The 16271-nt window shown below is 45.8% G+C and overlaps 1 protein-coding gene across 1 annotated transcript; it reads right to left on the minus strand.

Annotated features, from left to right (window-relative positions):
• Window positions 1–10730: 10730 nt before the first annotated feature.
• Window positions 10731–14820, minus strand: LYPD6 (LY6/PLAUR domain containing 6; the record flags this gene model as incomplete). Its single annotated transcript, XM_079538848.1, has 4 exons — window positions 10731–10892; window positions 11485–11615; window positions 13109–13207; window positions 14703–14820. The coding sequence occupies 4 exons, from the start codon at window positions 14818–14820 to the stop codon at window positions 10731–10733; spliced, it is 510 nt and encodes a 169-aa protein (XP_079394974.1).
• Window positions 14821–16271: the final 1451 nt, after the last annotated feature.

The raw sequence follows: 16271 nt of genomic DNA on the forward strand, positions 1-16271 counted from the left end.
CAGTCGACAGGGTTTTGCAGATCCGTGTGACTTTGGCATTCTTTGCCTTGGTGGTTCTTCGTAAGCGTTGTCAGAAAGTACCACACTTGAAACAGTTTTAGATAATAAAGTATCTGCTATTTATTTTAGTCTCACGACTGTGCTCATCACATGTGATTTGGAATGTTATTTGACGCTGTTTTAACAGGTACTTGTATGTGCCATGGGAATTTTAAGCTGTGAGTTTCCCTCGTCTTTGAGTTCAAACTCAGTTGGCTGAGTACCCAGCTCTGCATAGCCTCTTACCATTATCAGCTGTTCTGTCATTTGGTATCTGACAAATTGTGTTCTTTGCATTTGAAAATCTTGATGCAACTGAATTTTCTAGGAATTATGACCACTTACTGCAGTGAATTAGTGGGGGGAGGAGCAAGTAATAGTACCATTCTCTCATAATATAAAACTTAATGAAGGCTGCAGCAGTGAATACTGGGCTAATTAATTGCTCATGCAGTGCTCTAAAAAGAATAAGTTAAGCTTTTAGGAATCTTTGCCTGCAAGTAGTACTGCTTTAGAGAAGTGCTGATGTCACTGCTATGTCCAGAGACTCAGTGAGAAGCCTTAACTCTAGAATCAGTCATCTCTTCATGTTTCTGTCTTCATGTTGCTTGTGATTTTATTTTCTCAGTGTTAGCTAAATATATTGAACTATTTTATATCTGTAAATGTAATTTAAACTTGCTTTTGGAATTTTTTTAAGGTCATTAAATACATTGATGTGGGCTGAAGAAAAAGATAACAGGGCAATGCTTGGATACCCTCACTGTTTTTTCTTTTACTTTAATGCAACTGAAATTTATCTCTGGAATTTCAAAATGCCTCAGCAAAAGGCAATTATGATCAATTGCTGTAATTACAATCAATTATAGAAAACATTTCAGCAGGAAGGCTTCAGTAAATAAGTCGGTCTCTTCAGATGACATAAGAACCTTCAAATCAGTTGAGGTTACTGGAGAAACAGTGAGGAGAATTCAAGACATCTGAAATCTCAAAAGCTGTCAGCTGCCTCACTACAGAAGCTAGGTAATTAATGTTGCTGCATTCACTTTTTAGGACTGTTTGGCAATATACCACAGCTGTAGCTGTTTATGCAACAATAGAAATCTTTCAGTCTCGACTCAGTCAAAATTAAATGGATCCTTTGTCTGGATGATGGCTGCCAAGATGATGTGTTCAGAGGTTTAGCTTCCTTTCAGATAGCTTGGGATTTCTAATAATCATTTTTTTCCCCAGTATTAATAATTAGACTTAGCACATATTCTAGGTTTGTGTACTGTTTCTATTCCTTATTCAGGTTCATTTTGCCAGTTCAGTAAGCCAGTTTGTCACCAAAGTCCTTCTGCTGGCTTTATTTAGTAGGTTTAGAACCAGACCCTTTCCAAGTGCCTGTGTCTAGCCTTGTTAATGACTGCCTGATCGTAGAGGTGCAGTTGAGGAGGGCTCTCCCTGCTGAAGTAATGACAATTGCCTTCTCTATTCTCACCCTGGCAAGCCAGCCATTCAGTTCGTGTTGCCATCATCACCATTGTTGGCTCCAGCCTATATGCATTCCAAGGCTGAAGTGTGTGGCTGTTGAGGCAGGATTTGCTTACTGCAGTGTCGTGGAATCTGCCATGTTTCTAGAACATGAGCTCTTCACCTCCTGTCTGCTGGCTAAGAAAGTTGTAATATTCAAAGTTTGCTTTATTTTTTGGCCTTGTTGTTGAAAGGATTTAAAAAATACTGAAGGAGTTGCAGAGTATCCTTGTAGAGAACCAACTGAAGCATAATTCTTTTGCAGAGTACATGTTACCTCATTTGATGATGGAGGGTTGTTGTCCCAGTGCACAGCACCATGGTAGACAACTTAGCTGGATAAATACTAGACAACTTCTGTGAAATGCTTCACATAGTTTAACTATGCTGAAGGCTCTTGGTGCTCTTTGTTTTCTTCCAGTGACTTTGTTGTACCTGCCTTTCTATATATATTTTTTTTTAATTGAGGTATATTTTCAGGCAGCTGTCCAAATTAAACTTGAGACACCAGTTTCTGAGTTCATACCCTGTAAAGCTTCATGCTGGAAAACGTGGGGTTTTTTGGTTGCTTTATTTCTTTTTTTTTATTAACTTTTCTAATGGCTTTGACCCAAGGCAAAAAAACTCACTGAAAATAGTGGGGATTCTGCCTTGACATCACTGATAGTATTTCATGCTAGAAGTTGAGGGGAGATCTTTTGTGGTATTTTTCTAACTAACATTTCCTTGTACATAAAAGCTTACTAAAACTCTCAAAAGAGGCTAGAACTATTCAGTTCTGTTCCCTTTCATCAGAAGGGATTTATTGTACATTAATTTGCTACTGTGAAATAAAGGTTTTGGAATACAGTGTGATGAGCTGTACTTCTGCTAATAAAAAAAGCATCAAATGAAACACTGCTCAGTGTCACAAGTTGGGATCCTTTCTGTGGTAAATAAATGAAAAGAGATTTGATGCAATGTTATGTCTGTTCTTAGCAAGGATTGATGTTCTATGGGAAGTTCTTATCAGCTTGGGGAGAGTTTCTTAAAGTGTGGCACTTTTAGTAAAGAGTGAACAAGTTTTCCTGTCAGTGAACTCAAGCTATTTGAAGTAATGCTGAGCATCACAAGAGCAGTGCTGTGACTGTGGTTATTTGCAGAAATTAATATACACCGTGGATGTGCCTAAAATATGTAAGGCTAAAAACTGTTTGTACTGGTCAGAAAGCTAAAACAAAATGTTGTAGGTGAAGTACTTGCCACTTAGTTGCCTTAAGATATGAAAACAGTGCTAAATGTCTCTTCAAAGAATTCATACTGAAGTTGAGAAATGACATGGAGCATTTTGTCTTAAATAGCAGAATCTTATGTGAGCAGTTATCCTGGTGAAGTTCTACACTGCTGTGAAGTAAAGAACCCTATTCTCCTTCCACCAACAGCCACCTGGCTGGAATTGAAGTGCTCGAAGTAATCCACAAGGTCAAAGGTATCTTGGGGGAGAAGGCCCCTTTTCTTTGACTTGCCATCTCCACTGCAGGCTTGTTGCCCTTTCTTGCTAATTGCAGTGTCACTCAACAAGAGATCCTCTGGTTCATAAACATGCAGGGAAGCATGGCTGTAACATTAGACAGCTCCAGGTAGCTGATCCAGAAAGGTAAGGCTGCAAAGGTGTAAGCTGCTTTGTCACAGTAACAGATGTAAAACTTGGTCTGTGAGCTTGTTTGGCTCTAAAAGGTTCTGCCCAGTCGGGCTAAACTAATTGCAGAAATCTTAGATAGTAGGGGGGAAATGCATAAACATGGGAGATCTCTGTGGTGTGTGTGTTGAGACTTGTTCAAACAACTTGAATGAAGTATGGAGAAGTGATACAATTTTTATGCTCTGAGAGACTTGTATAATCCAAGCCTTCAGAGAATGCTCACCATGCTCTTTTAGTCACTCCCCCCTCAGGCAGCAGTAGGGCAGCTCTCTGTGAGATCTGCCTGCTGGATTGAAGGAAACATGAAAGCTGCTGGTTGATAGAAAGCATGGAATTGGTTTTCAAGGTGCACATCCCAACTGAAGCTTCTGAAATGTCTGATGGATTCAGGTAAGGAGATAACCTTCTAATGCAATGCAATTCAGATATTCAGCATATTTATTTTTGAACTGAGCATTTGAGAAATTAGGGAGTTGATTAAACCATATGTTCCCACTTAAAAGGTGATCATGTGTATTAAATGAATTCCTGCTCTTGCTCCCAAGCTCATACTTGGTAGGCACTGATGAAGCTCTTGCGTTTGGAGATGGCATGTTAGCATTGCAGCAGGGATGTTAAAGGCTGACTCATGGAGGAGATATGTAACTGGTGAGAGGATAATTGAGAACTGAAGTGCCTCACTTGATCCAAAAGGAAATAGCTCATATATGCTTATTTTTAGATGCCCTGTTTTGTTAGAAAGATGGATGTTTCCACACCATTTTCATGTGTTCTGGGGATTTTTTTCAGATTTTCTTATGCAAAGTCAAAAACCATAACTTATGTTCTGTATGAATAGCTGTTTTTATTATATATGCCTTAACTTCTTTTTCTTTTTTTTTTTCCATTGCAGTGTTCCATCTCAGTATTTAACATTACAGCATGGGCTGTGTCCTGCACGTGGATGGGGTGCTGGGAGTGCACATGAGCTTGCTTGAGAAAATGTATTACCTATGTAACTGATTTGTCAGGAAGGAGTGTTAAGATTATTCAGTATTTTCCAGCTATTAATTGTAGATTAATTCCAGAAATTAAAGATTAAAAAAAAAAACCAAAAAACCAAAAGCACTGATACAGAGTGACATTCCAGCAGTTTATTTTAATTGATCACCTTTCCTCTCAAAGCATAACTTAAGCTGGGCCAACTACTTTTTGCAGTTAGTGATGAACTACTGAAGTTCTGACCCTGTTACTGAAGCTGCTGCCCAAAGGCCTTCCCCCATCAATCAGAACCTGCAGCACCTGAGCTCTACTTGCTGCACTGATACCACCTGGGTGTTGTGTTGCTAACCATAGGGGACAGGAGGCTGGCTGTTCTGCATCATTTTGTTGAAGCTGGCAGAGCTAATTTCTACTAAGTAAAGGTACGTCTCCTCACACTTAAATGCACCAAGGTTGCACGTTGCCATGCACATGTGCTTTGTGTCTCAGTTTTCGTGCAGGCTGTCACTTGCACAGAGGAGCCTTTCTGTGGGTGCCTAGGAGCTACATGCACATGCACACACATCCCTGTGCCTGAGGCTTGCAGCAGCTGCTCAGTGACAACAGCAACAAGTTGTATCAGCTGCAGGAATGGCGATGTGTTGGCTTTTTCATAGGATCCTGCCCTATTATAGTTCTCTTTGTTTCTAAGGGAACAACAGCATCTGGCAGTGCTTTGTCAGGAGCAAATCCTCGCTGTGGGATGCGTGCAGCACTGCTTACATCTCCCACTAAGATGTCTTTCAGAGACAGTTTGCTTTTGGCACGTGTGGGTTTTCTCACACAAGGTCTAACCTTGGTGTATGTATGCTCTGTATGTGCCTTCACCAGGTAGCTGCCATTGAATAGTTTGCTCTTGATCACATCCCAAACATCTCAAAAGTTTTTATGTTGCAGTAATAAGTAGGAAAAAAAAAAAGTCTCCTTTACCCATTGGTTATCAGGGAACACAGGTGGGTAATAGGCTCAACATGCTGCAGCTGTGCCACTGTGCCCAGTCCAACCCAGTTTGTCTCAGAGCACAGAGCTGCTCTGAGCTGCTGCTCTCCTCCTGGCTCTGCTGATGTGGTTGTTTAGTTGATGTACGCCTAAATTTGGTAAGTTGTGCTCTCTAAGATGTGCTTAGCTCTGAAAATAATTGAAATTGCTGTAGAAGTTCATTGCAGGGGAGCCCAGGACCACTGGAGTGGTGTCTGCTTGGGAGAGCTGAAGCTAGAATGTCTTGATTGAAAGTTATTATCTAATTTCAGTAGAATTTAAACTACTAAAACTACTAAAAGTGGGATTGGGAAAATTGGGAAGTTGGAATTTATTTTCAAGACTGCTGCATTTACCTCTGGAAGTTCTGTATGTTTTTCTCTGTGTGAGGACAGAATGTGGTGATGGGGTGGGCAGCTGGTGCAGCCTGTGTGCCAGGAGCAGCAGGGAACAGCAGTTTCTGTGTGTGCTGCAGATACCATCATTCCCACATCGTGGTCTAATGAGATTTCATGCATTTTTTGGATGATTCATCTCATTAAATTCTTTCTGTCTGTTCAGCTTATTGCTTAATGCTAAAGAAGTTATTAAAAAAAAAAAAATCTCTAGCTATGTAGCTAGCTGTTCTGCTTACACATTTAAGTGCTGTTTGAGCCATAACTTTTCACTACTGCCTGTACATATTCAGCAGTTACCTGGGCCACCTCTGTGCACCCTGTGGTTTTGGTGCTCACCCATCCACGTTGCCTATGGGAAGCCCCCTGCCCCTATGCACACCTGGCACCCATACAAAGCCCCCAGTAATTAAGAGCTGCAAACTGCTTTTGTCTGCCACAGGGCCTCTGAAATAGCAGCATTTTCCCCTTAGCGATGCCATTTTTGCTCTGAGTGTGTTCCAGCAAGGTTCAGGCTGCTATTTCAAGAGCTGCACAAACACAAAGCTCTGATCAGTGCAGGCTCTGGTGAGGGAGAGCTAACAGGATTATGAGACTGAAATTTCATGCAGCTGGGTGTTATGCTTCAGCTGGAAAGTAATCGCCTCCAAGAGAAGTGCTGTGCCAGCCAGGCTGGGGGAGCTTTCAGAAACATGAACTTTTTCTGGGGCTGGGGATTTTGGGGAGCTGTGCCTTCTAATTAATGTGGGATTGTTTCAGTAAAGCTCTTCAGGCTATGATCAGTGCCGCATTGCTCTATAATGAGGATATTCATGCCAAGCTGCACGGGGAGGATTTATTAATTTAAGATCAGGTGCAACATGACCATTCAAAGAGCAGACCTGGCCTGGGGGGCTGCAGGGGTCAGTCAGGCCCCAGCTGCATGCAGAGCGTTCAGGAGGATGTCCTCAGCTGCAAGCATGCTGCTAGGACCCAGGTATTGATAAAAATCAGGTTTGAACCAGAATGGTGGAGCCAGAGGTTGGACTCTGTGATCTTTATGGATCTCTTACAACTAAGGGTGTATGATGGCTGGGGCTGAGTGGCTGGAAAGCTGCACAAACTGAAAAAGGGATCTGAGAGCGTAGGTCCACAGCTGCTGACTATGAGCCAGCAGTATGCCCGGGTGGCCAGGAGGACCAACAGCATCCTGACTTGTGCCAGCAATAGTGCACAGGCTGCCTGGGAAGTAGTGGGGAGTAGTGAAGTCATCATCCCTGGGGGTGTTCCAGAACCACAGGAAAGTGGCACTGAGGGATGTGGGCACTGGGCATGGAGGGGTGGAGTGGGGTTGGGCTTGAGGTTCTTGGAGGTCTTCTCCAGCCTTAATATAGCTCTGTGGCTCAATGGCAGAGACCTAGAGATCAGCCTCTAGAAGAACAGGAAAACATAGCACCGAGAAGTGTTTATCTGAAGGAGTAATGGCAGCCCTCATAGTCAGCTTGTCAGTGCCACTGCTTTGTCAGGCAGGGAGATTGTTAAGGAGAGCCTCCAGCAATTGAGGTTTACAACCCATTGAAGCCATGGAAGCCCTTCTGAGTGCAGTCAGGTCTTGGGTTCAGGTCTGAAAGTGACTTGCAGGCATCCCACAGAGGCAAAGCAGAGGCTGGTAAAAAGTGTTTGGAAACAAAATTGTTTAAAAAGTCAATGCTTAAATGAGTGAAGTTTCTTGGATCAGTCTGGGAAATCAGTGGCTGATGGTGGTTGATTAAGGAGGAGTTGTGTGGACTTAAGGATTAATGTCAAGGGGAAACACACCCTGAAATGGCAGCAAGTGGTACAAGAGCCTGTCAAGTGACCTAATGATGTTCGAGTTGTAAAAAGTGTACTAGTAAGAAGAAATGATAATTGGTTGGAAGCCTGTTTTGATGTGCAGCTGGAAGTAAGTGTGACCCTGCGAGGTGTGCTGGGAGTTGATTCAGAGAGTTGGTTCTTAAAAGATAAAAAGGGGAAGAAAAAAAAAAAAAGCTGATTCTGAACCAATGTTGCATTCAGCATTGCCGTTCCTATGATCTTCCCTTTCAGGTCATATGAGTTATCAACTTGTTAAACTGCTACTAATAGCTCAGAGTGGTTTGTGTGTGCATGTGCTGGTTGTGAGTGGAGGTGGAGAAGGGGCCTGGGATGGGAAGGGCAGCAGAGGAGCATGTGTTGGCAGCACTGGGCTGTCTTCTGTGGCACTGGGCATGTTGTAGCCCACCAGGGCTGTATTTGGGCAAGGAAGCACAGGCCTGTAGACAGTGCCAGCAGGATGCTTGTATGGATGAGTACATCCTGCCTGTATGGGTTCCAAGTTCCATCCAGCGTGAGCCAGAGAGCTGCTGTGTCAAAGCGAACACAGAGTGAGGAAAACATGTTATTGTTCGTGGGTAGATAGGTGAGAACAACAAGTAGTGTTTGCTGTCATAGGAGGAGGGCTAAACCCCAGGACTATTGAAAACAAAGCTGTAAAAAGCATATTCAGAAGGGCTGGGGATGGCCTGGAAGGAGGGGAGATGCAGGAAGGATGAGCCCCTGTGCTGCCATTAAAAACACTACTTTAAATTGTGTTTATTCAGCTGAGTACGAGCTACTGGGATATCTTTTTTATAACCTTTTTAAGCTTTGAGCTATGTGCTCCACAATACCATATTCAGTCCTTGTGCCTGAAGCTGTTTGCATCCCACTAAGCGTTGGCTGCAGGAGTGCAAATAAATAACTGCACGAGAACCAGCAGAATGCACTGGGGCTACATGAGCTGAGAGCAGAGTCATGGAACGCTCACAGCCCTTAGAGAGAAGCTGAAGAGGATCAGGGGTAACAAATGGAGGCCCAGCAGTAGCAGGGCACCTGCTCCAACCCCACTGTGGGAAGGAAGCAGGGGCACAGGGCAGAAGGCAGCAGTTCTCTGATAGTGAACTTATCTGACACATCACCTGTATGATTAAAACATTTATTTGTATAACTGTACATCATTTACAATAGTTAAAAAATTAGGCATTTAAAAGGCATCTCCTTGCCTCAAAATAAATATGATGCAGCTCAGCATTATATGCCCAAAGAGACCCATGAGGAGAGAGCAGGGGGAGATCCACATGTGGGGTCTCAGCTTCTTCTCCATGGCCCATGGCCTGTCCCCACTCCATCATGGGTCTGAGCTGATGCAGTTCACCCTGTCTCAGCAAAGGAGCAAGGCCACTTTCTCCTCCTCTGGCTGCAGGAGGAATTAGCATAGCACACAGGGTTAGGTGAGTGAATTGGGTTAAAGTGTTTTTCTGTTAAACGCAGGATCGCACAGAATCGCAGAAGGGACCTCAAGGATCATGAATCTCCAGCCCACTGCCACATGCAGGGCCACCAACCTCCCCATTTATTACCAGCCCAGGCTGCCCAGGGCCCCATCCAACCTGGCCTTGAACACGTCCAGGGATGGGCTGCACAACAACAGCAAGCTGCATAGAACGATAGAATCACGAATCACTAAGGCTGGAAAAAGCCTCAAAGATCACCAAACCCATGCCCACTGCCTGTGTCCCTCAGTGCCACATCTTTCTGGAACACCCCCAGCCACAATAATATCCCCTTCCCCTCCTCTTTCTTCCTCTCTGCAGCTGGCTCTGTGGGAGGAATGGCATTGAGGACTGGGTTGGGTCCTGGAGTGGCCAGGTGGGTTGAGCTTGCATAAAGCAGCAGATTGCATCTAGCCCTTAATTGTAGAGAGCTGTGAGCAAGTCACAGGAGAACCAAAAGGACCTCCAAATGCAGGGGCTTTGAGTGCCAGCAGCTAACCTGTCCTCAGTAGTTGTATATGAAAAGGTAGAAAGGGAAATACAAGGTGCTCAATGCACAATTTTGACCAGGAAATAGATAGGCAAATTAATTAAAAATAAAACCACCACCCAACCCTCACATCAAGAGGTACCAAGGCATCCAGTGTGCTTTCAGACCCTGGAGAAATGCCCCAGACCCCAAGTGTGAGTGCTGCTCTCCATTCTCCTCCAGGAACAGCACTTCAGCAGGTATCACAGCTCCAAAGGGCTGCACACAGCACTGGGAGTGCAGCATTTTCTCCCTCTGTCCACGCTTTATGCTGTACCTCACCCAAAAAAGAGCACAGCAGAGCATAAGCTGTGAGTTGGTGAAGCTCCTTGGAGCAGGGCTGGCCACCATTAGTTCAGAAGAGAACAATTTGGGACGTTTGTAAGAACTTTCAAAATTAAGAAACAAAGTAGAAAAAGTTCTGCTAAGCTTAAAAAAAGACCACAGCCACCCTGTTCATATAGCTGAGCTTAAAGAAAAAAGGGAGTGGAGTTGTTTTCAACAGTGGCTATATATATATATATATTTATATATATAAAATATTATATATATAAAGTGTATATATATACTCCTATGATAATTTATAGACTACAGGCTTACCCACTTGCAAAACCAGTTTCTTTTTTCCCCAGCAATATTAGCATTAAGAACCTTTTATAAAAATAAATATTGCATACGTGGTGCCCAACCAAACCAAGAACCACAGGAAGCTGGCGAGGATCCCAACCCCTCTTCCCCCCCCCCCCCATGCCCACTGCCCACGTCCCTCAGTGCCACATCCCCACAGCTCTGGGACACCCCCAGGGATGGTGACTCCCCACTCCATGGGCAGCTGTGCCAGTGCTTTTGGGAAAGAAATGTTTCCTAATATCCAACTTATCTTTGTTGCTTATCCTGTGTGTTATTCAATGTGTTTTCCCAGAGCAGGCAAGCAGGACACTGGGGTGACTGCTGTGACAAATGATGTTAACAACGAACGATGCCAACGGGAACATTCTGAATGAGTGAGTGATGGTAAAAGGAGGTGGCAGGGATTTGGTACTTCTAAATGAGAAAAATCATGGAGACGAGATAGACACTAAGAAAGGTCTAAGCCTGAAATCTAGGCACATCTTGCACAAATTTCTTCCAAAACCAGCAAAAAAAAAAAGTGGGTTTTAGTCCTCTTTGAATCCATCTCCAGTATCACCAGTTAACAAGAGTCAGTTTTCAGATACAGTTCTGAAGTGTGGGTCCTGAGCAGACGTGTGTGGCCCAATGCTGGCCTATGCCATGAGCCCCAGCAGGAGACACACTGCTGTCAGCATGGCACGACCTGACAGCCCCGGGGTGCTGCTGAGAGGGGACAGGGTGGTGAACACAGCATCACTGGCATTCCTGGGCAGCGGCAGGTTGCAGATGGTGCCTTCGCAGCAGGATGTGCAGATCTGAAAGACAGCAGGACTGAACTCGGTTACCTGGCAAATATCACTGCCACAAAGGAAAGATGGAGAGCAAATAATACAGCATTTGGAAATCAGCATAGTGGCTAGTGATTTTTTTTTTTTAGTAGGGCTTGGACTCTGTGATCTTTAGAGGTCCCTTCCAACCCCTACAATTCTGTGATCTCAACCCCTTCTGGTTGTGCAGTAATAATGCATCGCCTAGTGCAAGAACATCCACTCTGAAGGGCTGCTTTTCTCCTCCCCAAAAGTCAGCTGATGATCAAGTAACGATGTTTGGCTGATGAAGGACCAACACTCAAAGAAATCAGCATCTATTCCTATGGAATTGTTGCTGGATGGACTATCAGTTGCATGTTGGTTTTGACCCACTGCAGCAAGGCTGACCACCAGCCTTCAGGAAACATAGTAATGCATATACCCATCCCATTTTTCACACCCAACCCCTCTGCTGCCGTGGTTCTGGGGCTCTCTGCACATCTCAGGAAGGAACCAGGGATGTTCAGTGTGCACCAGCTGCCATGCTGCTGGCACAGCCCTGCCTGGTTTCACATGAAGAAGCAACCCTGGTCCTCACCTTGTACTCCTCGTGCTTTACATATGTGCATCCAGTAGACAGACAGTCCTCCAGGGGCACGCAGCGCTTGGTGACAGACACACTCTCTCCGGTAACTCTCATCATGTGTTGGCTGAAGCAGTACCTTGTGCCTAGAAGGAAAGGAAAATGTGTTCACTTGACAAAGCCAAGGCTTGTGGTGGTGTACAAGCAAGAAGAAACAAGGGAGAAACCTTGCATTTCAAAAAAAAGAGGATTCTGATGTATTCATTATAATACAATGGGGTGAGCTACCATGTCCAAGCACTAAGACCTCTCTCCAGATCAGCAGTTTTCAGCCAGGTTGGTTCTGATGGTTATTACTAAGTGCAAACACCGGGGCCATGGCTGTCTCCTTCCACAGCGAGCTGCAGGCTCCACATGCTGGTAATGTTGTCGTTAACTGCATAAAACACCACCTACTGCTGTCTAAACAGGGAGTGTCCAGGAACATTGGTCTCATCCCATGCCAACCAGCCTGATCTTTTTTATTATTGTTGACGTTGAACAGATTTGAGCTCTCAAAGCAAATAAATTCTCAAGCAGATAGAGCTCCCTGACAGGCTGCAAGCACAGCTGGTTAGTCTGGAATTCACATTAATGTCTTTTTCCTTCCAAAATAAATATTTTTGTGAGGACAGTCGTAATATCCTACAGGAGACCAGAACAGTGCCAGACAGAGGCAGAGCAGCAGTGCTGAGCTTATGGAAAGCACCGAAACAAGCCAGCAGCATCCCAACATGGCTCCCACCTGTGACACTGCCCACGTGCCCTGCACATGAACAGGCTCCATCAGTGGATGGGGACAACCTCAATGTCTCTTAACTGAGACAGGGGAGGTTTAGGTTAGATATTAGGAGGGAAATTTTTCACCCAGAGGGTGGTGAGGCACTGGAACAGGTTGCCCAAGGAGGCTGTGGATGCCCCATCCCTGCAGGCATTCAAGGCCAGGCTGGATGTGGCTCTGGGCAGCCTGGTCTGCTGGCTGGTGACCTGCACACAGCAGGGGGTTGGAACTGGATGAGCACTGTGGTCCTTTTCATCCCAGGCCATTCTATGATTGCTGATGTCTGGTACCCAACACCCTGAGTTGTCACCATCTATAGACTAGTGAGCATTATGAACCCAAACCAATGCAAAGATTTTGATGCCATCCAAAAAACAGCAGCTTGGGCTCCCCTGAGGAATGTCACCAAAGCCAGAAGGGAGGGAAGTGAACAGAGGAAGGCCCAGGTCCAGTATAATAGAATCATAGATTCATTAAGGTTGGAAAAGACCTCTAGGATCCCCGAGCCCCACTCCAATCCATTCCACCACACTCAGTGCCCAGGACACATCCCCACAGCTCCAGGACATCCCCAGGGACTAAATGAGCTGGAGGATGATGGGGAATAGATGGAAGTCCTAAACTTCACCAACTGCAAAGGGACATAAAAGCTTAAGGGATTATTTGTATCATTTACACTCCTGCATGTGGCAGAGGCTCACAACCACTGGCATTTTGGTGCACTGGAAGCACAGCAGCTCAGTGCTGTCCCTGCAGTTTGACCATGGAGCAAGTGTAGCAAGGTGGGGTGAAGTGGGACACTGCTGTGTGGCTGCTTACCTCTAGGACAATAGACATCCGGAGCCCAGCGGTTGCATTCGTAATTATCTGCTGCCCTTTCGCAGGTGAAACATTTAAATCCGTGAGGAAATGGCGTGGCTGGAAGGAACAAACTGTATTCAGTTAAAATGACCCCATCGATCCCCTTCTGCTGTACTTCTCAAAGGCACATGGCAACGTATTCTTTTTTCAGACATATCTTATTACAACCAGAGCTGCCAGCTCCATCAGGATTAGTCCTGCTTTGTAAGAACCCTGCTACCACTAGCAGCACCAAGAGGGCTCATTCATCTGCAATAAGGGCTCTGTTCAGCTGTGTTTTCCCAGGAAAATTGCCTACTACCCACTTCAAAGGGCACTAACGCAAGCAAGGAGTGCTTGTTCTCTTGGAATCAGAGCTCACATCCAGTACTGTTACTTTACCAGGGTTGATAACAAAATATCAGATGGATTAAGTACTTCTGGACGCTGTCCCACCAAAAAAATAAATGGCCACTGTTGAAGGCAGGCTGATGTCCCCAAAGGAAAGAAAAATCAATCTGCTGAACCTCCAATCATTAACAGCAGCCTCCATCCTCATTTATCTCGCCAAACGAAGAGCACAGCTTCCTAAGTGGTCTCCTGGCAGGGCTTCTGTAGCACATTCAATACGTCTTCAAGGTGCTGCCACCATCTCAGAAGGCAGATGGTGACCGGGTCACCTTTATCTCCATGGGGCCAAGCAAGCTGAATCTCTGCAGCTTCATGAGATACATCTTGCTCCTCACCCAGCACTGGAGTGGTGCGAGCCAGGCCCCATTTGGGTACAGGAGGTGGCCTTTGCCATGCAGGAGGGACTTGTCAGCTGTCCTCCATTGCCCAGTCGCTCAGGGTAAGCACCATCAAGGCACTGCGAGCATCTCCAGTGGGGCTGACACAGCACTAAAGGAACAGCCTGGGGTGGGACCCTGCACACTACTGATGATACTCATGCCTTGCCCTGGGCAGCTAGCAGGTCCTGGTTACAGGTGTAACCGTATTGGAATTTCATCTCGCTGAATTCTGAAAAGACAAGTTTTCTTTGGGAGCAGATGGCAGGCACAGCTCTACAAGCAATCCTGTAGAATTAAATTAAAACTTGTACATGATAAAACAAACCAGCTATTAAAAGCACAGTCCGTGGAAGCTCTGAAGACACACAACCCCACTGCATCATTATTTCAGGCACTTCCTTTAATAATCATGGAGTGTTTCGGTTGGAAAGGAACTTACAGCCCATCCAGCTCCAACCCCCTGCCATGGGCAGGGACATTTCCCAGCAGATCAGGCTGCCCAGGGCACCATCCCATGAGGTTCACATGGGCCCTGCTCTAAAGCCTGTCCATGTCCCTCCAAATGGCATCCCTTCCTTAATAAATAAGTCAGGAATGATTTATAAAAGAGATACACGTGGTTCTATTTCACCCACACTCACAACTATTGACATGCTTGAGCAAACTGCTTGGTCACAGAGGCCAGAAACCCTTGAAGGAAAAAGTAGAGCAACCCCAATGCCCCTGCCCATCAATCCCCCCTGGAAGCCATGGTCTGGTTTCACCCTGCAGGCAGTGCTTACTGGAGGGGTGGAGGTAGACGATGTCCTTCACGGTGAAGTCGCGGGGCTGTGCAGCCCTCAGCCAGCCTGCCACGAGGCCCAGCAGCAGGACGTGGGCCAGCCTGGGCTGCGAGGCCATCACCCACCACTGCCGTGCTCATGCGGTGGCCCTGGGAGCGCAGCAGCGGATGGAAAGCTCACCTGAGGGTGGCAAAAACAAAGAAGTGAGCAGCGCGCACGTTGTGGATGGAGCCTGCCTCACCAAACCCCCTGGTCCCAACTAGGCAGAGGTGATTTCTTCCTTGGAGACACTTGGGAGACTTCCAGACATGGGCAACCTGCAGTAGGTGGCCGTGATTGAGCAGGGCTTGGACCAGGTGGACCCCAGGGTGCCTCCAACTCCAGCCATCCTGGGGTCACTTTAGCTCTGCTTCCCAGTCTGGATAAAAGGAGCTGCCCAAACACCCCAGCCTGTAAATAGCAGGTCTGGGGAGAGCCCAAGGGATGTCTTTTGTTCTATGATGATGTAATATTATTTAATAAATCAAACAATTATTCTGGAGAGGTTGTTCAATGGACATGATGCAACCTTCTGCTGCTATCCCCAAACCTTTGTCTGGTAGGAGAACGTTTGCATTTTGTTCAGCACCCACCTGCAACCAGCACTGCAATGGCAACTCGGGTCCTTTCATGCCTTGCTCTTATCTGAAAACAGCTTTTCTATTAAAACACTGTGAAGTCCATAAAAATACAGAGGGAAACAGATAACGCTCAGTGTGGTGCCCTGAACCACTGTTATTTTAACATCACAGAGGAGGAAGTGCCAGTTTCCACTGGGTTTAGTCCACAGGTGTGCATCAGCCAGGGGAAAATGAAATCATCATTAGAAGCAACAGAAATAAAACAAGCCTCTCCCAGCCACATGGAAGCAAAAAGGACGAGGATGAGTTTATACTCACAAACAAATAACAAGTAATTGCTCTTTTTTTTCTTTTAAGGGAGGCATACATGGGTCACTGTGGACGTGACTTAAAACCTGCAGAATTCCGTGCAGCACCAATTTTCCGTTGCCCTCTTTCTCCCCTCCAAATTACACTACCCTGAATTGCAGTTTGGGGGATTAGTCGCATGGTATTTAGATCATACAGTCTGTTTACCAAAGGTCCGAGGCACTGACACAGAAGCCCCAGTTAACTCAATCTTTCCAGCTTCACCGGCACCTTTCCGATTACTTCTTCCTGCCCTCTGCCCTGACACGCCGCGGTGGAAATTAACCATTGGGTTCCTCAAGCAGCAGCCCAATGGCTCCTTGTCAGGTCCCATTAGGGCAGTGACATATCGGCCTTGCCAACACCACTGCTGCAGACAACGGGAGGTTCCCACCCCACTGCCTCCCCCGGCTCTGGGAGAGAGATGCTGGGGAAGGAGGCAGCTGGTGTGAGGATGGGTTTGTCTGCTTGGAATTATAGAATCATAGAATCGTTAAGGTTGGAAAGATACTGAGGTTATGGAGCATGTCCAGAGAGAGGCAACGATGCTGTGTGGGTTGTGGAGCACCAGTCTTATGGGAAGAGGCTGAAGGAATGGGGT

Source organism: Tetrao urogallus (assembly GCF_951394365.1).
Source record: "Tetrao urogallus genome assembly, chromosome: 8".
NCBI classification, from domain to species: domain Eukaryota; kingdom Metazoa; phylum Chordata; class Aves; order Galliformes; family Phasianidae; genus Tetrao; species Tetrao urogallus.